Below are 26,557 nucleotides of genomic sequence, written 5' to 3'. Positions count from 1 at the left end.
ATTTCAGTGTTTTGAAGCATCTCAGAGGATTAGTTTGTCGGGTCCCATCTGCTAAGCCAGAGGTTGCTGCAGGACATTCTCTGTCTCCAGAGTCCGAGGACTGGCTGTTCTTACTCTGTGCACAAACATGCAACATGGCAGAACTGTTTGTGCTGAATTTATTGTTTTCTAACACCACCTCTGATTCCCCCAAGCTTTTATATATCTGTTCCAGACATGAGCCTCATTCTCTGGGGATCAGAAGGGCAGGAGGTGGGAGGCAAACTTGAAAGCTATTAGCTAAAGCTTTTCATGAGGGTGCCAGCGTTCTGTGTGTGCACCTTCTAGTGACAAGCATACATTTCCTAGAAAATGTTGGCAAGTTGAACTTAGTTGGCCAAAGGATGCAGAATTCATCTTCACATCTAAGGTGAAAGGAAGAAACAGAGCCAGCCTTCAAATATGAAAAGGCCTGCCTGGTGCTTAAAGGACTGTAAGAAACAGTTCTTCTCTCTCTGTAGACAGATACTCTGATGACTTCCTTGGGAGGACTCAGCTTGTCATGGGAAGGAGGGGCAAGGAGGGGCAAACCTGGTTGTAAACCTTACTGTCTCTAGCAGTCTCTTGCCAGACGACAGTATGTAGTAGGCTGAAGATCTGACCTCCCTCACAGCCTGAAGGCATTTAATCCTTCATGCCTGCCTTTGTAAAAGCTTTATCTTCCAAACACATCCTAAACTCCTACCAACTTAAGAGTAAATAATAATGGTAAATGATAATAATAATAATAGCTACCATTTATTGAGCACCTACTCTATTCTGTGCCATGCACTGTGCTAGGCACTTTTCGTACAATATCTAATTTAAATCCTCACAACAACCCTGTGAGGTAGGTATTATTATCATTTTACATATGAGGGAACTGAGGCTCAGAGAGGTTAAATAACTCTCCTATCACGCAATCAAAAAGTAGTAGAGCTGGAATTCAGACTCAGAACAACCAGAGTCCAAACCCCATGCTCCGGTGAATTAAAGTAGAGGAAGAGGGGAGAGAAAGGGCCAAATTCCAGAGACTGTTGGGTGCAATGGATATGGTACGATGACTAGTAAGATATGGGAAGGGATTTAAGCCTATAAATGTTCCTAGCTGGTGAGTCTATGTAGGTCACAATGAAGGTAATCAGGACTAGACCGCAGGAGGAACACATTTGACTGGGGACATGAGTTGAGTTCATGTAGACATGTCCATAGGATGTCCAGGGGGTAATAAAAATACTCTGCCAAGATTGGGGGAAGCTGGGGTTGGAGCTACACATCTGGGAATCACCAGCATACCAGCAGCAATTGAGGATATCAGGATGGATGATACCATTTTGGGGGGGGGGTAGAAAGAGAAGTGGACCAAGGATGGAGTAACAGAAACATCAACAAAGTCATGAGCAATAGTGGAGGAATTCTTAAAAGAGTTGAAGCAAACAGTACAGAAAACAGTCCTGTGGTGGTGGCTCGAAGAAGCCTTGGCCTAAGTCAGGAGCAAATCCAGAGCTCCCAGAAAGCAGGCAGGACTGACTCACACTTCCAACCCAGCCCTTTGCTCAACAAACTCCAGGAAGGATTTGTAAAGCAATAAATGCCAAAATGTCCCTACCTTGTTTAGCTGCAAAGCTTGAAGCTAATGATTTCACCTTACTCTTGACATCCCAGCCCTGAAAATATGGCAGCTTGGATGAGCCAGGATTTATAGCAGAGGCGTAGAGAGAAAAGACCTGATTTGCTTAAAGTGGAGAATAAGGTAAAAAGAAAACCTGGCACTCAGAAGTACCCCTGTGAATCCATAGCTGGCCTGTAGGCCCCTGTGGCTGTGCCCTGGGGTGTCGGGGTGAATGTGGTGGGCATTGTGGGTGTTAAGAATGGCCTGTCAGTCAGTCACAGGGGAGTCCTCTGCCGAGCTCAGCCTGAGACCCAGCTCACAGGCTTTATCCATGTAGGAGGATATGGGGATGTGTGTGGGAGGCTAGGGGACCAGCCCCAGCCTGGGGAGGACTGGGGCACAGGGTCCAGCCCTTTGGGCAGGGACCAGCCCTGAGGCTTAAGCAAACTTGCATAGGTACGTGTGTGTGAGAGAGACAGACAAGACAGAGAGAGAGAGAAAGTGGGAGAACGAGAGAGAGACTGTCTCTTGAGAGGAGAATCATCTCTCCGGCATGGAGGACGCTGGGGCCCTCCCAGGAGCCCCGGGACTCAGTGTGCTGAGGTGTGGGTGTGGGGACTGGACATCCTTGGGAAGCCCTGAGGGGCTGTTGAAGCAGGGTTCCTGGTCTCCTCGGAGGCTGGGCCTCCCCTCGCTGGGGGCTCACAGAAAGTCAAACAGCCCGAAATTCTTGGCTGCTCCAGGCCCAGGAAAAATTGGGGGAAGAAAAAAGAAAGAAAAGAAACGTTTCAGGCCTGGGAGTGAAATGAGCCTGCTGGTTAGTGGGGTTAGGCTCTGGAGGAAGTAGCACACAGGCAGGCATGGTCCCAGCGGGGTACAGGCAGGGAAGGCATGAATGGCTCCTGGAGAGAAACACAGCTCCAGGGCCTGGACGGAGGCCACAGGCAGGGGGCGGTTAGGAAGGGCAGACTGGGGAGTGATTTCTGGTGTCAGTTTGGTGGGGCACAGACAAGAGATCTGCACACATGCTGGGGAGGGGAGCAGCCCACAGGTTGGCAAAGGGCCCACGTGGCTGAATCAATGGTAAATGGGAACTGAAAGGACACTCCTGGGGTCAGCTCCTCAAGTGTGTATGGGTGGGACAGCACCTGAGTCCAGAGCCCTGGACAGGAAGGACCCTGCACAGCGGTTAGTGGGCAAAGGGACAAGCTGGGGCCAGAGGCAGGTTAGGGGCCCCGGCCTGCGCTGCGGCCAGCGAGCAGTTAGCGTGCCTGGGTTTAGTTTTGTTTATTTCCCTTTCAGGTACCAAAGTAAAAAAGACGGACGAATGGAGAAGGGCTGGCCGGCCAGGGAGGGGTAGGATGGAAGTTGGGGAGGGCCCTGCTCACATCACATCCACGAAGAACTCACTGGGGTTTCCCATGGCCATGCGGAAAGACTGTCTGCTGGCGGTCAGTTCGGGGGGCACCGAGGCTAGGTCACGGCCCGGAGGGGCTCCAGGGGGCCCCAAGGCTGCAGGCGGCGGGGGCATCATCAGCATGGGGGGCCCGTAGAGCGGTGGCACTCCGGGCGGGCCGTAGCTCGGGTGCGTGTGGTGGCTGCGCAGACTGCTGGCCAGCGAGTGGTGGCTGCGGTGGCTGTGCTCGCTGGCCGCCGGGCCCGAGCGCTCGCTGGGAGCCCGCTCTCGTGGCCCACGCAGGCTGCTACGAGTCGTGTGGTCCGACTCGCTGCCACTGCCGCCCGACTTGGAGTCCCCTGCCTTCGGGTCCTTCTCCTTCCTTCGATCGCTGCCGCTGCGGTTGGAGCCACTGCTCCTACTGCCTGTAGGGGACAAGCAGGCAGAGCCAGGGACGCTCAGCACCAGGGAGGAAGTTGGGGGCTCCCGGCCGCCCCCCTCCCCGGCCTCGGCCCCTCACCTTCACTGTGCTGACTGCTGGCGCTGCCTCCGCCGTAGCTGTAGCCCAGTTCCGGGAAGCCTGGGTGCGGGTTGTAGGGGTGTGGGGGCGGCGGGTATTGGTAAGGGAAAGCCATGGGCCAAGGGGCGGCCCCAGGGTGCGGCAGAGGGGCCAGGGTGTCCTGATCCGAGGCGCCACTGGAACCGTCGTGGTCATGGAGGGACAGGTTGGCCATGTCTGGGAAAGGAAGGCTGGGTGAGCCAGGCCTGCCCCACGTCCCCATTCCCCTTGACCATAAGAGGGCCCCAGCCTAGGTAGGGGTGGGTCAGCAGGTAGTTTCTGGCCAAGAGCTCACCCTTTCTGTAGACCCCTCTGCTACCTCTAGACAACCCTGGGGAGACCCTGCAGGACCTCTGGGCCACCATTTCAACTCCACAGCCACACCCTTGGAGGCCCCTGCCAAGCTCTGGGTACTTTCTTCTCCCTCCTCAGTGGGCCCGGAGAAGGAGCAAAACTCTTAATTGGCCATTTTCTCTTTTGTTCACTCAGCAGTGAGGCTGGAAAAGGGGGAAGGTTGAAATAGCAGAGAGCCACAAGGTACTGCACATCTGCGATTCCCAAGGCACAGTGCAAAGCACTCCGTCTCCTGCAAGCGTACCACTACCCTATAAAGAAGGCATCTGTCACAGTTCTTCCAAATGATGAAAGTGAGGTCCAGACAGGTTGAGAGAGCAGCCTGAGGTCAGCCTACACTGTAGCTATCGCAGGAGCTAGGAACTGCTTGCTTTTCCTGACCTTTCCAGATGAGGTCATTATTTAAGAGCAGAGAAGGAGCCAGGGTGTGGCACAGCGGGTTAGCCACCACCTGCAATACCAGCATTCCATAGGAGTACTGGCTCTGCCAGCCATGTGGGAGATCGGATGAAGCTCCTGGCTTTGGCCTGGCCCAGCACTAGCCATTACGGCCATTTGGGTAGTGAACCAGTGGATGGAAGATTGGAAGATCTTTCTCTGTGTAACTCTTTCAAATAAATACATCAATTAAAAAAAAAAATAAAAGAAGAAGAAGCAAAGTTTGGGGGAATTTTGCCCTCTTGTAGCTCCAGAATTACAAAACCCCATGAAAAGCCTGGAGCGGCATCAGCCTTTCAGCACCTCCCCATAAAGAATGCCCTGGCCCTGAGCTCACGTTTCTGGTGCTGCTGGGAGGGCTGGAGGGGTATGGGAACGGTCAGAAGACAGGGCAGCTTGGGCACCTCCTCTGACCTCTCGACCCCATTCCTGGAGGAGCTCTTCACAGCCCAGTCCCACCCTATCAACAGGAGTTATTTCATGACTCCGGCTCCCCCTGGGGAAACTGTACTCTTAAACACAAGGCTGCCCCTAACAATGTTGGAACCACCTGAAGGGGAGGAGCGTAAGGGGCCACCAGGACCTGCTGGGCCACTCTCTGCCTACCCACCATCTGTATCAGGTCCCAGAGCTCTGAGGGAGCTGGACTAGCGCCAGGGACCACCTGCCTGGATGCAGCTAAGACCTTCCTCCAAGCCCTAACATGAACCAGCCCAGGCTTCCAGGGAAAGGTCAGGAGCCCCTGGAGCCCGCCAGCTAAGCCTTCAACCTGTCACAACGCCAGCAGTTGGATGGGGTGGTGCAGAGGGAAGCAGTGATCTGGCTTGATCCGGTGAGGACTAGTGAGGAATTTAGCTTCCAGGTTACTGTCCTGAGGGGAGTAACTGTGTATTCCTAGGGCATCCCAGCACCCCATTCTTCCCTTTGAGCTTGTTATACTTCTAGCTGAGAGCACCTAAGCCAGTGACAAGTAAAAGATCTATTCTAGGGACCGGTGCTGTGGCTTAGTGGGTTAAGCTGCTGCCTGCAGTGCCAGCATCCCATATGGGCGCTGGTTCTAATCCCAGCTGCTCCACTTCCAATCCAGCTCTCTGCTGTGGCCTGGGAAAGCAGTAGAAGATGGTCCAAGTCCTTGGGCCCCTCATCCACGTGGGAGACCTGGAAGAAGCTCCTGGCTTCTGGCTTTGGATCAGTGCAGCTGTTTTAGCCAATTGCGGAGTGAACCAGTGGATGGAAGACCCCTCTCTCTCTCTCTGCCTCTCCTTCTCTCTCTGTGTAACTCTTTCAAATAAATAAATAAATCTTTAGAAAAAAAAAATCTGTTCTGTCACTGTGGCACTGGTGGCCTCGGTCCATGGATGCCAGGTGGACCAAGGGAAGGAGCACTGTCTCTTGAGCAAAACCCAGAGCAGCCTTGAGAAGCTTTATGTGTCACTGGAGGTTTGGGGTCAGGGCCAACTTCTACTAATGATGTTGTCAATAACTATACTTCCTCAAGTCCAAGAAGTACCTAGTGATAAGACATACCCCAACTTCTCAGATATTCCAATGTGAGAAAATACACATGTTAGAATCAATGGACAACTTTTACAGAGCACTTGCTGTGGGCCAGATACTGTGCAAAGAGCATTGTGGGAATTCTTGTATCCCAAACAATGCTGTGACATAGGTTCCACTATCATCTCTGCTTACTGATCAAGAAACTGAGGCACCATGGGTTATGCCACTCACTCACATGCACACATCAGGAAGAGGAGCTAAGATTTGGACTTTGTCACTGATGAAGGCACTGGAGTATTGGTTAGTCAGAAATGTCCAACACCAAAATGCATGGATGGATCTGCCTACTCCATGAGGCGGTGCTGCTGTGCTGAGGGCCGTGGAGCTCTCTCCACCCAGGAACTAGGATCTGCACGTAGGAACAGACGTTCTAATTCCCAGAACCTAACTGGAAGCATTTTTTTAAAAAGATTTACCAGCGCCCATATGGGATGCCGGCACTGCAGGCGGCAGCTTAGCCCACTACCCCACAGTGCCAGCCCCAATTGGAAGCATTTTAAGAGAGCCTTTTGTGGGCCAGCACTGTGGTGTAGTGCGTAAAGCTGCCACCTGCAATGCCAGAATCCCATATGGGCACTGGTTCAAGTCCTGGCCGCTCCACTTCCAATCCAGCTCTCTGCTGTGGCCTGGGAAAGCAATGGAGGATGGCCCCAGTGCTTGGGCCCCTGCACCCATGTGGAAGACTTGGAAGAAGCTCCAGGCTTCAATTAGCCCAGCTCTGGCCTGCGGCCATTTGGGAAGTGAACCAGAGGATGGAAGACCTCTCCCTCTGTTCCTCCCTCTCTCTCTCTGTAACTCTATCTTTCAAATAAGTAAATGAAATAGAGAGAATGCTTTTGGGTGCCAGCCAGCACCACTGGGCTGAAAGAAGGCTCCCACCCTGAAAACTGCTGTCCTGTTTAAGGACTTCCCATCTCGGGGTGCTCCAGGCTAGGAAGAAGGGTGGTTCCTTGTAGAGATCCTCCTGCTTGCTAACCTGCACTGGCATTGTACTCTCTTAAGATCAAGTCTAACCTCCTGGTACAGCTGCAAAGCCCTCTGTAGCTTCATCCTGGGACTCTGGGGAGGACTTGGAGCCTCAGGCCTGCCCTGATGGAACCTGCTTGGTGCAGGAGCCCAGGGCAGGAACTCCAGTTGGCCTGGCACCACACACCCAGGGCAGCCCCAGGTGGCTGGGTGAACAAGGGCTCTGGAGCCACAGAGAAGCTCCTCTGCTTCTAGCTGTGTGACCTGGAGTAGACCACCAGCTGCAAGTGTTGGGTTCCTCATCTGAAAACAGGAATAGCAATAGTATAGCAATGGCAGGGACCCTGTGAGGCTGGAGTACGAGAGAAGCAGATTTAGAAACAACCAGTTCTGTTGCTGGCCAAGCTAAGCAGGCACTTAAGATGCAGGGCCCAGGAGAGAGAGGCAGGACAGGGGCTGGCTAGACTCTGTTTCCCCTGCAGAATTCTCAGGCCTTGAGCTGGGCCCCTGGCTCTGCCTCGCCCCCACCCCCTATCCCTCCTGCCATCCAGATCCTTGGAGTCTGTAACCATATTCTTGGGCACTTCCCTACTCCCCGCCAGGAAACAGGGCAGAGGGGAGGCACGTACTGCCGCAGAGGTCGCCGAAGATGTAGTAGCACTGCTCCGAGAAGGTGATCTTGTTGACGGTATGGCGGATGAAGCCGGCTTTCAGCAGGTTGCTGGCATATTTGCGGGCCTCCCGCCGGTCGGTAAAGCCTTCCACATTGTGGTACAGCCAGTCCACCACATCTGAGCCTGGGGGTGAGGTACCCAATTCGGGGCCCTGGCCTTCTCTGCCCCTCCACTCTCCGCCCCCGCCCTTCATCCCACGGTGGGGCTTTCTCACCGATGAAGGCATTGGGGATGGTAATCTTGAGCCACATGCGGTCTCGGACCTCCAGCCCTGATTCAGGGGAAGCCATGGCTTTCACGATGGCAGCCATGTCACTGTGGATGGACAGGTGGAAGTCATCTAGGCCTGCGGGTGGAAGGGAGAAAGCGGTGTTGGTGTTAGGCAGACAGGATTTTGCATTCCAGCTCTACCTTCTGATAATTATGGGACCACCGCTGGGCAAACTACTGACTTCTTGGACATTGTTCCCCCCTCTGTAAAAAAATGGGGGTTTTAATATTTAATTTATAAGGACACTTGAAGAAAGAACTCAATAATGCAAACAAGGTGCTCAACACAGTGTGTAACACACATCATGATTGTCAGCACGGCAGCCATCTACTGAGTGCTCGCTCTGTGGCACGCACTGTGACGATGCTTCACTTTCATGCTCTCATTAAACCCCCAGGACCCGGTCAAGTGCGTACCATCAGTCCCCTTTTATAAGAGGAAACTGAGGCTCTAGGATATGCGATCCAGGCTCAGAAGCAAACACATGTGGTGAGGGTTGGAGTGCTCACTAGGGAAGCTGCTATGTGAGGTGAGTCCCCTCCCCGGCCCTCTCTGATGCCCAAGCAAGAGTCACCTTGTGACCCTTAACAGTCCCTCCCACATAGCAGGGACAGGGTTGGGCACTCACGCTCTGTGTCGGGGATGGAGCTGGTGATGGAGGAGCTGGTGGAAGTGATGGTGCTCAGGGAGGGGCTCATGCCGTAGGCGGGGAAGGTGCCGGTCATGGCTGCAGTGTGGGAGACCCAGGCTGCAGGGTCAATGGGCCGGATGGGTTCACCTGCAGGGAGGATGAGGAGTCATGGACTGCCCACCCTGCTTGCTGCCGGGCCCACAGGGTAGGTGTAGGGGTTTAGGACAACATGGAAGAAAGGAGAGACAGGGCTCATAAATGCCAACTTAAGCCTTTAGCATCAAGTCCCCCATTCACTTACTTCTGGGCAATGTGAAACAACCACGTGGACTTGGGTCCCAGCACTTGGCTACAGTCAGGGTGATGGGCCTGAAAACAACATTGTCCCAGTGAGGGCAGGCATGTGAAGGCCACTAAGCCTCTTTTGATAGCCAGAAATGCCTACCCCTCCTCAGCAGTGCCCCCTCCAGCCATACCCTGGTTTGTGCACAATCTCCCGCAGTACCCGGACTGCATCATCATTACTCATGTTCTCAAAGTTGATCTCGTTTACCTGGGGAAAAGACCAGGAGTGGGACAAGCAACTGTGTTGGGAAAGGGCCAGGGAGCTGAGCTTGGTGGGTTCAGGGGGTCTTCCTTTCACCAAGCAGGAGCTTCTGAATGAGCAGGGTACTAAGGAGAGGGACAGCATCCTGCTCCCTACCCGCACCACCTCCCCGGGCGGGCAGTGGTACCTGTAACAGCATGTCTCCAGGCTCTATGCGTCCATCAGCAGCCACAGCCCCACCCTTCATGATAGAGCCAATGTAGATGCCTCCATCACCACGCTCGTTGCTTTGGCCCACAATGGAGATGCCCAAGAAGTTATACTTTTCTACAGGGAGTAATTTAAGATCTTTAGAGAGAAGCAAGGTTCCTACCCAAATCCCAACCCCTTATTAGAAAAGCGTGGAAAGGAGGGGCTGGTGCTGTGACATAGCAAGTAAAGCCTCTGCCTGCAGTGCCAGCATCCCATCTGGGCACTGGTTCGAGTCTTGGCTGCTCCACTTCTGATCCAGCTCTCTGCGGTGGTCTGGGAAAGCAGCAGAAGATGGCCCAAGGCCCTTGCATCCATGTGGGAGACCTGGAAGAAGCTCCTGGCTCCTGGCTTTGGATCAGCCCAGCTCCAGCTGTTGCGGCCATCTGGGGAGTGAACTAGCAGATGGAAGACAGACTCTCTCTCTCTCACTCTCTGCCTCACTCCAACTCTGCCTTTCAAATAAACGAACAAATAAATCTAAGAAAGGAAGGGAGAGAGGGAGAGAGGGAGTGAAGGAGGGAGGGAGGGAAAGAGGGAAGGAGAGAGGGAGAGAGGCAGAGAGGGAGAGAGAGGAGGGAGAAAAGCAAGAAGGACAGACAGGAAGAAAAGGGTGGAAAGGGACAAGAGCGGACCTTCACTGAGCCTGACTCAAGCACTGCATTCAGCACGCTTCCCTACGCGCTCACCTACTCCTCCCTCACGTGGAGCCCCAGTTCACAGAGCAGGTAGCTGAAGGTCAGAGAATTTAAGTGACTTTTCTAAGTAAGTTGACAGAGCCAGAATTCAAACTCAGAACTAAATTCCAAAGTTGGACTGTTTTTATTGCATCCAGCTGTCTCCCCAAGAGAGTACCTAGGCAGAAAGCAGAGAGCAAGGAGGCAAAGGCTGAAAGATGGGAAGGGGTGGGGCTCAAGGAAATCACTTCCTCCAGGAAGCCTCCCTTGATGCCATTTGCTGCTCCCACAGCTCTCAGTGCTCATCTCTGTCACAGCCCTGATCATGGACATGTTGTTGAAAGAAAGCTCCATGAGGGCAGGGAACATGTCCTGTGCCCCTTAAATGCTCGCGTATGCGCAGGGCGTGGCATGTGGCAGATGCTGGGGGGTGCTGGTCCTGCACTCACCCATGTTGAGAGTGACGGTGATGATGTTCAGGGACATGGTGGAGTCGGTGATGCTGCTGAAGGAGGAGGACTGGAAGAGACAGAGGCCCTGAGCGCAGGGTCCACCTGCCTCCTCCCCATGGTGAGCCCCCAGCGCCCCTAAGGGAAGCACAAGCCTTGCCTGCCTGGGACGGGCTCGCCGTCTGCCCCTCCCACCCCCCAGCTGGCCCCCAGCCACATACCCGCTCAATCCGGGAGACCTTCTGCTTCCTCCGCCGCCGCTTGTGTCTTCTCATTAGGCGCGAGGCGCTGCTCTGCTCTGTGGAGCTGCTGAACCTGGGGGGCCCACAGTCATTCCCCACCAGGCTCCCAGCCCTGCCCCAGGTGAGGCACTGCAGGGCCCACGTCCCTCCCCAGGGCCCAGAGTCCTCAGGGCCACTTGCCCCACCATACCCGGGAAGTGAAAGCCCCACCTGCTGGTGGAATCATCCTCATCTGAGTCAAAGAAGCTGGTGGTCTCCAACTCGCTGCTCATAAGGGTGGAGGAGCTATCATAACCCCCGGGCTCGCGCCGCCGCTCCCCCTTCGCAGTTCCGTTTAGCCGGGCCGCTACAGGGGACGGAGGCAGCTGGGTTCACACAGAGCCCAGTGCAGCAGAGGAGGAAGGAGAGACAGCCAGAAAGTGGGGGTGAAGGGGTGGGAGCTGGAGGGGAGGGCGGAGATCACGCTGCTGCTCAGCTCAGGGGGGACACACACCGTGCTCCGGGCCGTCCCTGCGGCGAGGCCGTTCCCGCTGGGCAGACACCAACGAGTCTGTCTCGGTGTCATTGTCCAGGTTCTCCTGGCTGCCCCCCCCAGCATGAGGGCTGCAGAGAAGAGAGGACTTGGTGGGGGCGGGGCAGGCTGAGGGCTCCCTGCCCTAGTCCCGGGCTGGGCTAAGGCGGCCTTCCCCCACGGAAGGTCACACTCACTGGAAGGATGGGGGCCTTGAGTCCCCGATGCCACCTGTGCGCTCCATAGGCGGTGGCAGCTCCACTGGGTTGTCTGCGCAGAAGGGGGCTGGTTCTGGGTGTGAGCCCTCAGCTGACACCAGCTGGTGGGGAGAAAGCGAGGAGGGCTACATTCCAGAGGCACCAGGGAGAAGGCGCTTCTGGCAATGCGTGAAGGCCTAGGGGAAGCAGCTGGAAATGCTGAGGGAAAAGGGACAGGGCTGAGAAGAGGAGCGGCTGCGAGACACGGGTTGGTGAGGCAGAGTGGGTGCAGGGTCTGAGGCAGGGATTGGCAGATGACAGCAGGTGTCTCGACGGGACCAGGAGTTGTGTTTATTCCCACTGTGCGTTTCTATCTCTTCCTCTTCTCCCTTCCCGCCACTTTCCCACTTTTCACTAAGGCTAAGACTCTGAGGTGAGAAACAGCGCAGTTAGAAACTAAAGGAAGATCCAGATGCTGAAGCACAAAACCACCAGCTAGCTACCAGTACAGAGATGCCTTCCCTCCTCTAGCCCAGCACAAGGAAACAGATGGACACAAGGTTGAGGGCTCCTTACCCAGGACACCACGCGGCCATTGAAGCAGGGCAGCTTGGCATTGTCGTCAGAGATCTCCTCCTTCACCACTCTGCAGGGGAACACGGATGGCAGAGAACTTTCTAGCATCGAAATAGAGGTTCCTCTACTTCTACCCTAGGAATCAAGCACTAACACAAGACTGTTCATGTGAGATCAGGGGCGGGGGCAATCCAAGGGCAGCTCTTTGTTACCACCTGAAAGATGCCAGCCGCCACCTTGGGCAACCCCTCAGTCAGGGGTGGCAGATGGCTGCCCCCATACCACCCCTGAGAACCTCCAGGGTGCTTTGCCCAGCTCCACCGTGACTTTCCTGGGCTGCACTTTCTCTTCCCTTTTGACCCTAAACTGGGAAAAAGCACACAATTACTGCTTGTCCTTCCCTTCTCAAATGGGAATCCTGACATTGTTCTGGGAGGTATGGACTCAGAATTTAAGGAAATTAATAAAGAAAAAGGCATAAAACATTTACTGAACATCTACCACATGACATTAAGATAATTAAACAATAATAAGTGATCTCATTTAGCATGTGTATGACTTCATTTAATGTCACATTTAAGTAACACCCAGGGACTAGCACTGTGGCATGGTGGATAAAGCCACTGCCTACATTCCCTGTGGGCGCCGGCTCAAGTCCCAGCTGCTCCTCTTCTGATCCAGCTCTCTGCTATGGCCTGGCCTGAGAAAGCAGTGAAAGATGGCCCAAGTGCTTGGGCCCCTGCACATGTGTGGGAGCTCCTGGCTCCTGGCTTCAGATCAGTCCAGCTCCTGCAGCTGCTGCCATTTGGGGAGTGAACCAGTGGGATGGAAGATCTTTCTCTCCCTCCCTCTCTCTCTGTAACTCTGCCTCTCAAATAAATAAATGAAATTTTTTGAAAAAAAAAAAAAAAAAAAAAAAAAAAAAAAAAAAAAAAAAAGATAGGTACACCCGGAGAAACCAGGCTCAACAGGTTCAGTAATTCACCTAGACTCATACCACCTAAGTGAGGAGCTAAAACTTGAATCCTCATCAGACTTAAAGCCCATGTTCTTAGCTATTTACACCAGCTTATCTCCTTAAATATTCTAATACAATTGGAACCGGCACTGTGGCTCAGCGGGTTAATGCCCTAGTCTGAAGTGCCGGCATCCCCATATGGGTGCCGGTTTGAGACCTGGCTGCTCCACTTCCGATCCAGGTCTATGCTATGGCCTGGGAGAGCAGAAGATGGCCCAAGTCCTTGGCTCCAGCACCCATGTGGGAGACCTGGAAGAAACTCCTGGCTCCTGGCTTCGGATGGGCATAGCTGCGGCCAATTGGGGAGTGAGCCATCGGATGGAAGACCTCTCTCTCTCCTCTTTCTGCCTCTCCTCTCTGTGTAACTCTTTCAAATAAATAAGTAAATCTTTAAAAACAAAACATACAATCTTCATATCAGCCTCATTAGGTAGAAAATATGATTCTCATTTCCCAAAAAAGGAAACTGAACAACTTTCAGTAACCTTTCAAGGCCACAGAGCTAGTAGATGTCAGAGCTGGCATTCAACCCTAGGCTTGTCTGACTTCAAAACCCACACTTTCCTACTATAGTTCAGTTTTTCTTGTACGAGGACAGAGGTGATGTGGATCTCTGCGGAGGGTGGGTGGTGGGGGCAGTGATGTAGGGCCCGAGGTGTATGGGATGTGGTTATGGCCATATTGTCTGGTTTGAGGAATGTGGTGAGGCAGGAAGTCAGACATGGACTCGGTTTAGGGCCAGGGAATAGAATGGAAAAGTTAAGGAATATCAAGACTGTCAAATGCCCAGGAGTACAGAGCTTGGAGGATGTAACCAGTGGTAAGAGAATGACACACGCCTGGAATTTGCAGCAAAGACAATCGACAGCAAGTAAAGAAGCTAGGAAGCCTAGTCTTTCCTTGTTCTTTGAGCAGCTTCTGCCCAGAGCCAGGAACGTGTTTGTCTTCTTGTGATGCTTACATTCTTGGACTCACAGCCAAGTTTGCAGGCAGAGCCTGCCTATCTCCCTCCCATTCAGCTCTGGCTCCTCTGCCATTTCTAACCCCAAGACAACCCTAAGAAAGCAGCCCAAATCATCCTGCTCCGGTTCACCATGGCAGAAAGCCTAGAGACAGATGAGGCTGGAAAGAAGGAACGGGGGTAGCTCAGACTCACCAGCCAGGCTGCCCACAGGGTACCCAAAGCTTGAAGCCCTGAATACAGCTAGGGCTCAAAGGAAAAGAGGGTGGGGGTGGGCCACATGGCATGGGCTCTAGGGTCTGCTCTGGAGGGGGTCTCCCTGTGGTGAGAAACTACCGAGTCCCCACCCCCTCCCCTAGCAGGGCCCACCACACTACAGATGTTTTCTCTCTTCTGGGGGGTCACTGACAGGTCGCCAAGACTCTGCTGACTCACAATGATCAGCTGATCTCGGCAGCCTTGGGGGACCTCGGCCAGGCTCTCCCCTCCCCACTGACGAGCCGAATGGCTTGGGGTTCCACAGTGCACGTGCACACACACACACAGAGACATACACAATTATACTCCAAGTACAGTCAGACAAATACGGGTTCAAATTCCAATTCTACCACTTATTAGCCCTCCCATCTTAGAGACTTTTCTTAACTTTTCCAAGCCTTTGTTTCTTCATGGCAAATGAGATTCTTATATGCCTGCCACTGTCTGCACTGTCTAGACATACAATAAAAAGCTTATTACTAAGTTTGTGAATGATTATTATTTTTTTACTTGAGAGGCAGTGGGGGGGAGAGAGGGGGAGGGAAAGGCAGAGGGGGAGGGAAAGGCAGAGGGGGAGGAAGGGAGGGAGAGGGAGGGGGAGGGGGAGGGAGAGGGAGAAGGAGGGAGAGAGAGAGAGAGAGCAAGCGAGCAAGAGCACACGTGAGAGAGAGCTGGCTAGCTCTCATCCAGTAGTTCGTTCCCCAAATGCCTATAATGGCTAGGACTAGACTGGGCTAAAGCTTGGAGCTAGAAACGCCATCCAGGTCTCTCATGTGGGTGGCAGGGATTCAACCGCTTTTGTCACCACCTGCTTCCTCCCAGAGTGCATTAGCAGGAAGTCGGAATTGGGAGCTGGAGCTGAGACTTAAACCCAGGCACTCTAATATGGAACATGGGCATTTCAAAAGGCAGCTAAACTGCTAGGCAAATGCTGCCCTAATGGGGCCGGCACTGTGGTGCAGAAAGTTGAGCCTCTACCTACAGTGTCGGCGGCCCATGTGGGCCCCAGTTTGAGTCCGGTCACTCCACTTCCCATCCAGCTCCCTGTTAATGCACCTGGGAAAGCAGTGGCAGATGGCCCAAGTTCTTGTGCCCCTGCAACCACATGGGAGACCTGGAAGAAGTTCCTGGCTCGTGGCCCAGCTCCACCCATTGCAGCCATTTAGGGAGTGAACCAGCAGATGGAAGACCTCTTTCTCTCTTTCTCTCTCTGTATCTCTGCCTTTCAAATAAATAAATCTTTTTTAAAAAAATATGCCACCCTAATGTTGTCAATTTTTATTGAGATGTATACTTTCTTTCTAATTAGGTCTAAGTTTCTAAGGGCAGGGACCAAATAAATCTGCTCAACATTCACTGTTCATCTAATTAAAAAGTGGGTGTTGAGAGCTCCATGGGCTTTAGGTCCAGTGCTGGCCTCCAAACCTTCTGAGAGGCTGCCATCCAGCAGATGGTTCGTGTGAGTACACTGCAAGTGGGAAGCAGTCAGAGCTGGAAAAGTAGCAGATGTGTGCATGAACAGACATCTGCTGAACATTACTCAGGTGTCAGGCCCTGGCTAGGCGCTGGCTGGGGTGCGGGGATAAAGAGGATAAGGTACCGTGATGTTTTTAAAGAAAGCTCAGCCTGGGCCGGCACCGTGGCTCACTAGGCTAATCCTCCGCCTGCGGCACCAGCACCCCGGGTTCTAGTCTTGGTCTGGGCACCGGATTATGTCCTGGTTGCCCCTCTTCCAGGCCAGCTCTCTGCTGTGGCCCAGGAGTGCAGCGGAGGATGGCCCAAGTGCTTGGGCCCTGCACCCCATGGGAGACCAGGATAAGTACCTGGCTCCTGCCATCGGATCAGCGCGGTGCGCCAGCTGCAGCGGCCATTGGAGGGTGAATCAATGGCAAAGGAAGACCTTTCTCTCTGTCTCTCTCTCCCACTGTCCACTCTGCCCGTCAAAAAAAAAAAAAAAAAAAAAAAAAGCTAGCTCAGCCTGGAGGACAGAACATGGTTCTAGAGGAGGCAGGGTGAGAGCACTTGTGTAGGAGGCCCAGAGGTAGGACAGTATGGGACAAGGAGTGAGGAGCAACAAAAGTTAGTGAGTTAATCTGCCACAGTGACCCCTCCCCCAGCTCAAGTTCAGTCTAGCAGTGAGTACCCAGCTCTTCCATCCATCAGCGATCTCTTCAGTGCTAATTAAAAAAAAAAAAAAAAATTTGTTTATTTGAAAGTCAGAGTTACAGAGAGAGAAGGAGAGGCAGAGGGAGAGAGAGGCCTTCCTTCCGCTGGTTCACTCCCTAGTTGGCCGCAACAGCCAGAGCTGCACCAATCCAAAACCGGGAGCCAGGAGCTTCTTCTGGGTCTCCCACATGGGTGCAGGGGCCCAAGGACTTGGGCCATCCTCTACTGCTTTCCCAGGCCACAGCAGAGAGCTGGATCGGAAGCACAGCAGCCGGGATATGAACCAGCGCCCATATGGGATACTGGCACTACAGGCGGCAGCTTAACCCGCTACGCCACAGCACCAGCCCCGCTAAAAATATTTATCCTTCTCCTACTTCCCAAATAATTTAGGAGGGCTGAGCCTACCCTGAGTTTGAAAATACTTCGGGAGATCAGATGGGACTTGGGGCATCTTCAGGCCTCACACCCAGACCCTCAGGGGTTGACCTGGTATGGAGAGAAGGTTGCCTTCCTCATCAGACTAGCTTTCCCTTCTCTCAGCAGGGGTCCCTGGCCTGGGGCTTGGATGAGTGGCAGCCCTATGGCCCCTACAGCTTGCCAAGGTTTACCATCTCTGTTCTAGAGGACACACCTGTACAAGGAAACAATAATCTCACACAGGGGGTGGGGGCGTTGCAGCACCATATGGGCACCGATTGAGTCCTGGTTGCTCCACTTCGGATCCAGCTCCCTGCTAATGTGCCTGGGGAAGCAGCAGACGATGGCCTAAATACTTGGCCCCTGCCACACACTTGGGAGACCAGATGAAGCTCCTGGCTCTGGCCAGGCCTAGTCTTGGTGATTGAGCCCATATGGGGAATGAACCAGCTGATGGAAGATCTCTTGGTCTCTGTCTCTTCTAACTCTGTCTTTCAAATAAATAAACCCTTTTTAAAAAAATAATAATCTTACCTGGAATTGCATGACTATGGCTTTAGATTTTGGAGCCAAATTTCTGATGTCTAATCAAGCTCTGCTGCTTACTCGCTGTGTGACCTTGGACAAGTTACTTGAGCTTTCTGTGTTCTCATTTGTAAATAGGATATTATGACCTATTTCATAGGGCTGCTATGAGGATTCAATGAGTGAAAATTTGAACAGCATTAGATCATTGCCTGGCACACTGGAAGGCCCACAAAGTTTGTCAAATAGATGAAACATATATACGCTCCTCAGCCGTCAATCCTCTGTGATAAGACGGCCCTGCCAGGTCTCCTGCTCATTTCCTTCAGGGGATACAAACAAGATCAATCACCTCCACTTCATTTTTAGCATTGTTCTCAACCCTGCTAGCATGGCCAGCTCTGATACCTCACAGAGAGAGGCTGTATGCAAGATGGCTCCAGGTGGCACATGAATAAATGTTGCTCAGTTCAATACTTATCTTTAATGTATTTTATAAAGAAATATACCTAAGAAAACTGGCTCTGTAATTTAATGTCTTTGAGTCAAGCTAAGAAGAATACAGAGTGGACTGACAGTGGACTTAAAGAAAAACAGTAAGGAAACAGTGAGCAGGGAGTCCCAGGCTATGGCTGCAGTTAGGGAAAGGGAGAGGCAGCCCCCAGAGTCTAAGCTTCAGAGGCGGGGTCGGTGAAGGGTGGAAACACAGGCCTAGCCTAGTTCCTCCAGGCATCTGGCCCTGTGCACTGGACTCTGGCTGCTTTCCCCCAATCCTGTATCCCAAGGTGGCATCCAGGTCTCTTCCAACCCCAGTCCTTTCTTGCCAGGCTAAGGCACCCAGCCCTTAGCCCCTACTCCTTCCAGATTAATCCCTCAGAATCTACTCATCAGGGGTGTCTGACACCAGACAATCATTACCACACCAGGAGTACCCCACCCCAGGGCAGGAGCACCAACAACACAAACAAGAGTGAGCCCCACACTTCCCACTGTACACAACACTTTCACGCACACACTTCCAGGGGCTCCTCACACCCTGAGTTCCAGGGCAGAAGGTGACAGCCAAACATGCCAGACAGACACAGAGGGTGCGTGCTTCCTGGGGCTCCCAGGGCCAGGGCCCTGGGAGGGCAGCCAGACTGACGAACAGTGGGGACAAGAATGCCTCCCCTCACTCAGCTCTGGGGCCCCAGGCTAGGGCTGAAGAGGCCGCCGCTGTGAGGCCCAGGGCCCAGTAAGTGTGGGGCAGGCTAGTGTGGGGGCCTCCCCCTCCCCCAGTCCCCAGGGAGTTGGGAGGGGGTGTGTGAGGGGATCAGCCAGGCTCCCCCTCCCAGGCCAGCTGCTAAGAACCTTTCTCCAACATTCCATCCCCTCTTAAAGGGGAAGTGGTTGCTTCCAAACTCTGTGGGTCCAGAGCCCTGCAGCAGGAGGAGCCGCCACCAGGGAGGGGGACAAACACCATGAGCTCTTCCTGGCCCTGCCATCCAGGTTCTGAGGCCCTTCCCAAAGTCCACCTTGGCCACGGCGGGACAGGAAAGGCCCCAGTGCCCAGGGATCAGCACCTGGGTTAGTGAGGACTGCTCCTCAGGGGTCAGGCACTCTGTTCCCTTGGCAATCCCCGAACTGCCCGCGGGCCAGAGGGGAGACAGCTAAATAAACATCAGGTCTACAGGCCCAGCTCCCAGCCTGGCGCCGAGCATCCCCCAACGCCCCCTCCCCCAGTTCAAAGTCCCACGGCGGGGCCCTCAGATGCAGGATACTCCAAATATGGGGAAGGCGAAGGCCGAGTGCCCAACACCCAACACCCCAAGTCTGCACTAAAAAGGTGGCTCCCTTGCAGGACGGCGCTGGGGGACCAAGGCTTTGGAATTGGGTGTGCGGGGGTGTGTCCCTCCGTGTGGTCTCTGAGGAGGTGGGGGGGGGGCTCGACGGGCAGAAATGGGCTCTGGGAGAGGGGACGTCCCCCCAAACTAGGAAACCAAGATTCCCCCCCCCCCCGAGAGGTGAACGGGGAGTGTCCAGAGCGGCCCGAACCCCGGCCTTTGAGAAAGCCAGGGGGTCGCTCGCTGGAAGCCAGGGTGACGCGGGGAAAGCCGGGGGAGTTGAGGCCGGCCCCCGAGGCAAGGCGGGGGCCACGCTCACCCGAAATCGTCGTCCATAGACTTGAAGAAGAACTTGTAGCTGGGTCGCTGCAGGACGCCCTTAAAGTCCGCCAAGGTGACGCGCTCGGCGGGCAGGGGCAGCTTCACCAGGTACGGCGTCTCCTGCCCGTCCAGGTGGTAGATGATCTTAGTCTCGCCCATGGCCCCGGCTCGGGCCCGGCGGCCCGCGCGCGGCCTGCTCGGGCGGCCGGGCCGGGCCTCTCGGGCGGCGGCGGCGGCGGCGGCGGCGTTCGGCGCGGCCCAGCGGCTCAGCCCAGCTCGGCGGCCGGCCGCGGCGCCAGCTCCCTTGTTCTCCCGGCGCTCCCGGGTCCCAGCGCCGCCCGCCGCGGCCGCAGCCGCCGCTTCCGCCCCCCGCTCCCCCGGCTGGGCTGGCGACCGCGACTCTTCCGGTGGCCGCGGCCCGCCGGGCTCGGCGCTGCGGCCCGGCCGCCTCCCCTCCCCCGGCCCCGGCGTGGCCCCGCCCCGGCACGGCCCCGCCCCCCGCCGCCGCAGCCGCCGAGCGGCGCGGCCAGAGCGGCAGATGGCCGGCCCCGGCGGACTCCCTGGCCTCCGTGACCCCGACCGCGCGGCGGCTCCCGGGCCCCAGGCCCCCGGGGCGGAGGGGCGGATCTCTCGGGACTGCCGCGTCCCGGGCTCCCGCTGGAGCGGACCGGCGGTCCTCGCTGCCCTGCCCGAGAGGGCTGGAATGCAGGGGGCGCTTTGGGCTCCGGAGATGGTCTGGGGGAGGGGGTGGACCTGACTGGATCGCGGGAGGACATTATCTCAGCGTGGCCCTCCAGGGTCCGCTGAGGAGCCCCGCCGCGGTGACTGAGCTCCCTGAGGGCCTGACGGTCCCGGGATTCTGACGTCTCCTCAGAACCTCAGCGTCTGGGAGCAAAGTAGTGGCTTAGGTGAATGGATTGCATGAAGAATGAGCCTATGCGTGCATCACTGGGCCAGTCAGCCTCGAGTGGGAGCTAGGTATAATCGGTTCCTAACAGGCCTCCTCATCCCTTGGCTTTTAATTAACGTAATACATTTCGAGTGCGTACTAAGGGCAAGACATGGAGATAGAGCAGTAGCATCCAGGGCCTTCACTCACCTGCCAGGAAGCACCGAGGCTTGGAAATGAATAATTTCTTAGTGACAAATGCTATGGAAAGATACAATGGGGTACTGTGATAGTGACAGGAACAGGAGGACTCTGGGTAGTCAGAGAAGGCCTTTTGCATTTGAGTCAAGACCTAAAAATAACAAGCAGGAAGCGGCCATGGGATGGGGGCAAGAGTATTCCATGGCCACTTAGAAAAGCTCAAGGCAGGAAGAAGCTTAACTCGCGTGAGGAGCAAGAAGGCGACTGTGCCTAGAGGGACTAGGTGAAGCTAGAAAGGTAGGCAGGGCGAGATCACACGCAGGGAGATCACAGGCGGCAGTACGGACACTTTGTACACTTTGCCAAGTTAGCAAGCAGCACTTTCACTCACCTCTTCCACTGGGAAACCTCTCCACATTCCATAATGCTTTCCCAATATCCTTAACATTCATATGATCCTGGATATATATTTATTTGAAATGCAGGGGAGGAGAAGGGGAGGGAACAGGAAAGAGAGAGAAAGATCTTCCATCTGCTGGTTCATTCCCCAAATGCCTACAATAACCAGGATTGGGCCAGGTCAAAGACAAGAGGCCAGAACCCCATCCATGTCTCCAAATATTTGAGCCATCATTTGCTGCCTTCCAGTGCATTAGCAAAAAGCTGGCATGGAAGTGGAGGAGCCGGTACTTGAACTAGGCACTCTGATGCAAGATGTGGGCATCCCAGCTAGTGATTTAACTACTGTGTCAAATGCCTTCCCCTATATTGGACAAATTTTTGACTCCAGGGACTGGTGCTGTGGCGTAGTGGGTAAAGCTGCTGCCTGCACTGCCGGAATCCCATATGGGCGCTGGTTAGAATAAAAGTCCCGGCTGCTCCACTTCTGATCCAGCTCTCTGCTATGGCCTGGGAAAGCAGTAGAAGATGACCCAGGTCCTTGGGCCCCTGCACCCACATGGGAAGACCCTGAGGAAGCTCCTGGCTTTTGGCTTTGGATTGGCGCAGCTTCGGCCACTGCGGCCAACTGGGGAGTGAACCATTGGATGGAAGACCTCTCTGTGTAACTCTGACTTTCAAACATATTAATAAATATTTTTTAAAAAATGCTTTTTCTGACTCCAGGCAAATAAACCAACTTGCTAGCTCCCTGCACACACATTATATATTTTAATGTCATGCCTTTCCTTTTATTTTACATTTTAATTAAAATTAATATGTATGTGTAATCAAATAGCCTTGAGAATGCTTTTAGGAAAAATGGAAGGGGCTGGCACTGTGGCACACTGTTAATCCTCCTCCCGCAGTGCTGGCATCCCGTATGGGTGCTGGGTTCTACTCCTGGTTGCTCCTCTTCTGGTCCAGCTCTCTGCTGTGGCCTGGGAAGGCAGTGGAGGATGGCCCAAGTGCTTGGGCCCCTGCACCTGCAAGGGAGACCAGGAAGAAGCACCTGGCTCCTGGCTTCAGATCGGCGTAGCTCTGGCTGTTGCGGCCATTTGGGGAGTGAACCAACGTAGAGAAGACCTTTCTCTCTGTCTCTCTCTCACTGTCTGTGGCTCTACCTGTCAAATAAATAAATAAAAATCTTAAAAAAAAAAAAAAAGAAGTCCTCTTCCATTTCTCTCCCACCCCTAGAACAACTCCATTCTTTTAGAACTCAGACTATTTATTTTCTTTTCTTTCAAAGATTTATTTATTTATTTTAAAGAGTTACACAGAGAGAGGAGAGGCAGAGAGAGAGAGCGAGAGCGAGAGCGAGAGCGAGAGAGAGGTCTTCCATCTGATGGTTCACTCCCCAGTTGGCCACAACAGCCGAAGTAGTGCCGATCCAAAGCCAGGAGCCAGGAACCTCCTTCCAGCCTCCCATGTAGGTGGGTGTACTGCTTTCCCGGGCCAAACCAGAGAGCTGGATCGGAAGTGCAGCAGCTGGGTCTCAAACCGGCACCCATATAGGATGCTGGCGCTTCAGGCGCCACAGCGCCGGCCCCTCTTTTCTTTCTTTGTTTTTTTGTTTTTTTTTTTTTGTTTGTTTTTTTTTGGGGGGGGGGGTTTGTTTTGTTTTAAGATTTGTTTGTTTAAGATTTTTTTTTTATTTATTTGAAAGACAGAGTTACAAAGAGAGAGAGGCAGAAATAGAGAGATCTTCCATGTGCTGAGTCACTCCCCAAATGGCCATAACAGCCAGGGCTAGCCAGGCCAAAGCCAGAAACCAGGAGCTTCATCCACATCTTCCACATAAGTGGCAGAGGCCCAAAAACTCGGGCCATTTTCCGCTGCTTTCCCAGGCACATTAGCAGGAAGCTGGATTAGAAGTGGAGCAGTCATAACTCAAACTGGCGTATATGGGTATATGAGATGCCAGCATTGCAGGCGGTGGCTTAACCCACTATGCCATGACACCAGCCCCTATACTATTTCTTGCATCATAACTTCCAGACATGGCTTACTGATTTCCAATTCTGATTGATGATAATTTCTCTTCTCATCTCTCTCTAGTCCCCTAAAGGAGCAAATCAATATAGTACTTAGTACTGGTGCTATTTTGACTATGAGTAAATGCTCACTCCTGAGCCCTCCTGATCCATGATTATCTTTCCAACTTTTTGTCTCTCCCGGCATTAAATATTGCTTTACTTTTTCATGTTCTTTTTTTTTTTTTTTTAATGTATGGTACCCATCATTTGTCCTTCCTATATAATTTAATTGTTTCTCAATTCACATACTGTTCAATCAAATCTATCAGAGAGCCCATCATCACATTTTCCCCTGGAATCTTCTATTCTTTTGCACTTTGTTTACTGCAGGCCATCTCCATCCATACACAGCTGTCATCCTGGTTCTTCTAAGCATCCCCAGAATTCTCTTTACCTCTCCTGAATGTTAGATCCCTGATACCTGGATACTTTATTCTCTTGTTTTAGAAAAGCATGTCTTGGGCTGGTGCTATGGTACATTGGGTTAAGTTGCCATCTGCAGTGCCAACATCCCATGTGGGTGACAGTTTGAGTTCTGGCTGCTCTAAGCTCCCTCCTGATGTGCCTGGGAAAGCAGCAGAGGATGGCCCAAGTGCTTAGGCTCCTGAACCCACATGGGAGACCTGGAAGAAGCTCCTGGCTTCAGTCTGGCCCAGCCATGGCCATTGTGGCCATTTGGGAAGTGAGCCAGCAGATGGAAGGGCACTCTTTCCCTCTCACTCTCTCTCCTCCTAATTCTAACATAAATGATAAAATAAATATTTTTAAAAACGAAAAAATTTTTCTTTTTCTCTTTGTGCAACTCCTTTCAGATGTTGGGCCTTTTGGATTGTTCCATCATTTTGTTATCATTTGCCTCATTTATCATTCATTTCCTTTTCTAAGAAAAGTGACTTCACCTTTTTGGGTAAGATCTTTTAAAAAATATTTATTTTATTTATTTGAAAGACAGAGTTACAGAGAGAGGTAGAGACAGAGAGGTCTTCCATCTGCTGGTTCACTCCCCAGATGGCCGCAATGGCCGGAGCTGTGCTGATCTGAGGCCAGGAGCTAGGGGCTTCTTCCGGATCTCTCATGTGGGTGCAGGGGCCCAAGGACTTGAGTCATCTCCTACTGCTATCCCAGGCCACAGCAGAGAGCTGGATCGGAAGAAGAGCAGCCGGGACTAGAACCAGAACCCATATGGGATGCTGGTGCTTCAGCCAGTTCTTTAACCACTGCGCTGTCCCCTTTGGGTAAGATTTTAACATTATTGCCAACCTCTCAATCATTTATCTTTCCAATATTTTTGTTGTACCTATTCATTCCATATACTTGTCTTAAAATTGAACGCAAAGATCATCTGTATTTGGTTCTCTAGCCTGCCACACGTCAACAGAAGGAAGCAATTCATTTAAAGTTCTGAGAACACTTTCTTGTCTGCCCGTTCTTCGTTGTTTTTTTTTTTTCTTTTTTAAGATTTATTTTATCTATTTTACAGAGAAAAGTAGAGCTAGAGAGAGAGAGGTCTTCCATCTGCAGTTTCACTCCCCAAATGACCACAATGGTCAGAGCTGAGCTGATCTGAAGCCTGGAGCCAGGAGCTTTTTCTGGGTCTCTCACATGGGTGTAGGGGCCCAAGGAGTTGGGCCATCTTCTACTGCTTTCCCAGGCCACATCTGGGTCGGAAGTGGAGCAGCCAGGAGTCTGTGCCACAGTGCCAGCCTGTTCTTCTCTCTCTCTCTTTTTTCTTTTTGAGATTTATTTATTTATTGGAAAGTCAGAGTTGCAGAGAGGAAGCGGGGGGGAGGGGGAAAGGAGATATCGTCTCTCTGCTGGTTCACTTCTCAGATGGCTGTAATGGCCAGGGCTAGGTCAGGCAAAAGCCAGTAGCCAGGAGCCTCAGCTGGGTGGCCCATACGTTTGAACCATCTTCCATTGTTTTCCCCAGGCCATTAGCATGGAGCTGGATCAGAAATGGAACAGCTGGGACATGAACTGGTGCCCATGTGGGATGCTGGCATTCCAAGTGATGGCTTTACTTCTGTTCCAAATTGTTGGCCCTCAATTTTTTTATGGCACTTTATATACAGTATTTTCCCTCTTTTGAATTTTCTTTTTTTTCTTTTTTTTTTTTTTTTTTTTTGACAGGCAGAGTGGACAGTGAGAGAGAGAGACAGAGAGAAAGGTCTTCCTTTGCCGTTGGTTCACCCTCCAATGGCCGCCTTGGCCAGCGCGCTGCGGCCGGCACACCGCGCTGATCCGATGGCAGGAGCCAGGAGCCAGGTGCTTCTCCTGGTCTCCCATGGGGTGCAGGGCCCGAGCACCTGGGCCATCCTCCACTGCACTCCCTGGCCACAGCAGAGAGCTGGCCTGGAAGAGGGGCAACCGGGACAGAATCCGGTGCCCCGACCGGGACTAGAACCCGGTGTGCCGGCGCCGCTAGGCGGAGGATTAGCCTAGTGAGCCGCGGCGCCGGCCTCTCTTTTGAATTTTCAAGAGATTTATTTGAATAGCAGAGTTACAGAGAAAGAGGGAGAATAAGAGAGAGTGCGAAATCCTCCATCTGCTGGTTTCCTTCCCAAATGGCTTCAAGTTGGAGATGGGTCAGGTTGAAGCCAGAAAATTCATGCCAATCTCCCACATGGGTGACATGTCCTCAAGTAGTTGAGCTATCATCCACTGCTTCCCAGATCATTCCAATCCAGGAAGCTGGACTGGAAGCAGAGGAGCCAGGACTCCAACTAGCACCTCTGATATGGGATGCGGGCGTTGCAAGCTGTGGCTTGATCCAGTGCACAACGTTTGGCCTCCTGAGTTTTGGGTTTTCTTTCTAAATTTTTATTAATGGGGCTGGCGCTGTGGCGTAGCGCATAGAGCCACCGCCTGCAGTTCCAGCATCCCATATGGACGCTGGTTCGAGACCCAGCTGTTCCACTTCCAATCCAGATCTCTGCTATGGCCCGAGAAAGCAGTAGAAGATGGCCCAAGTCCTTGGGCCCCTGCATCCACGTGGGAGACCCGGAAGAAGCACCTGTCTCCTGGCTTTGGATCGTCGCATCTCCAGCCGTTGCGGCCAATTAGGGAGTAAACCAGCAGATGGAAGACCTCTCTCTTTTTCTGCCTCTGCCTCTCTGTAACTTATTTACTTATTTGAAAGGAGGAGTTAGAGAGAAAACCTCCCATCCACTGGTTCATTCCCCAGATGGCCACAACAGTTGGGGCTGGAGCTGGGCCAATCTGAAACCAGCAGCCAGGATCTTCTTCCAGGTCTCCCACATGGGTGCTGGGACCCAAGGACTTGGGCCATCTTCTATTGCTTTTCCAGGGCATAGCAGAGAGCTGGATTTGAAGTGGAGCAGCCAGGACTTGAACTAGTGCCCCTATGGGATGCTTGGACTGCAGGAGGCTGCTTTACCTGCTATGTCACAGCAGCGGCCCCTGTCTATTCACATTTTTTTTTTTTTTTTTTTTGACAGGCAGAGTTAGACAGTGAGAGAGAGAGACAGAGAGAAAGGTCTTCCTTTTTCCGTTGGTTCACCTCCCAAGTGGCCGCTACGGCCGGCATGTTGTGGCCGGCGTGCTGCACTGATCC

General features: G+C 53.1%; 1 protein-coding gene across 1 annotated transcript; it reads right to left on the bottom strand.

Annotated features, from left to right (window-relative positions):
- Nucleotides 1-755: 755 nt before the first annotated feature.
- On the bottom strand, nucleotides 756-19,883 carry DVL3 (dishevelled segment polarity protein 3). The gene is made up of 16 exons (XM_051818876.3): nucleotides 19,418-19,883; nucleotides 11,928-11,997; nucleotides 11,352-11,473; nucleotides 11,137-11,246; nucleotides 10,854-10,989; nucleotides 10,623-10,716; nucleotides 10,402-10,471; nucleotides 9,214-9,353; nucleotides 8,956-9,032; nucleotides 8,781-8,848; nucleotides 8,477-8,626; nucleotides 7,792-7,923; nucleotides 7,533-7,700; nucleotides 3,547-3,762; nucleotides 3,041-3,451; nucleotides 756-2,364 (listed from the first exon to the last, which is right to left on the bottom strand). Exons 1-16 carry the CDS (start codon nucleotides 19,576-19,578, stop codon nucleotides 2,333-2,335), a joined length of 2,157 nt encoding a protein of 718 aa, XP_051674836.1. The 5' UTR covers nucleotides 19,579-19,883; the 3' UTR covers nucleotides 756-2,332.
- Between the last annotated feature and the right edge of the window lie 6,674 nt (nucleotides 19,884-26,557).

The sequence above is a fragment of the Oryctolagus cuniculus genome, chromosome 4 (assembly GCF_051225735.1).
Source record: "Oryctolagus cuniculus isolate XC-2025 breed Fujian yellow rabbit chromosome 4, ASM5122573v1, whole genome shotgun sequence".
NCBI classification, from domain to species: Eukaryota; Metazoa; Chordata; class Mammalia; order Lagomorpha; family Leporidae; genus Oryctolagus; species Oryctolagus cuniculus.
Note: the sequence above shows the minus strand (reverse complement) of the source record. Positions and strands in the feature narration are given on the sequence as shown.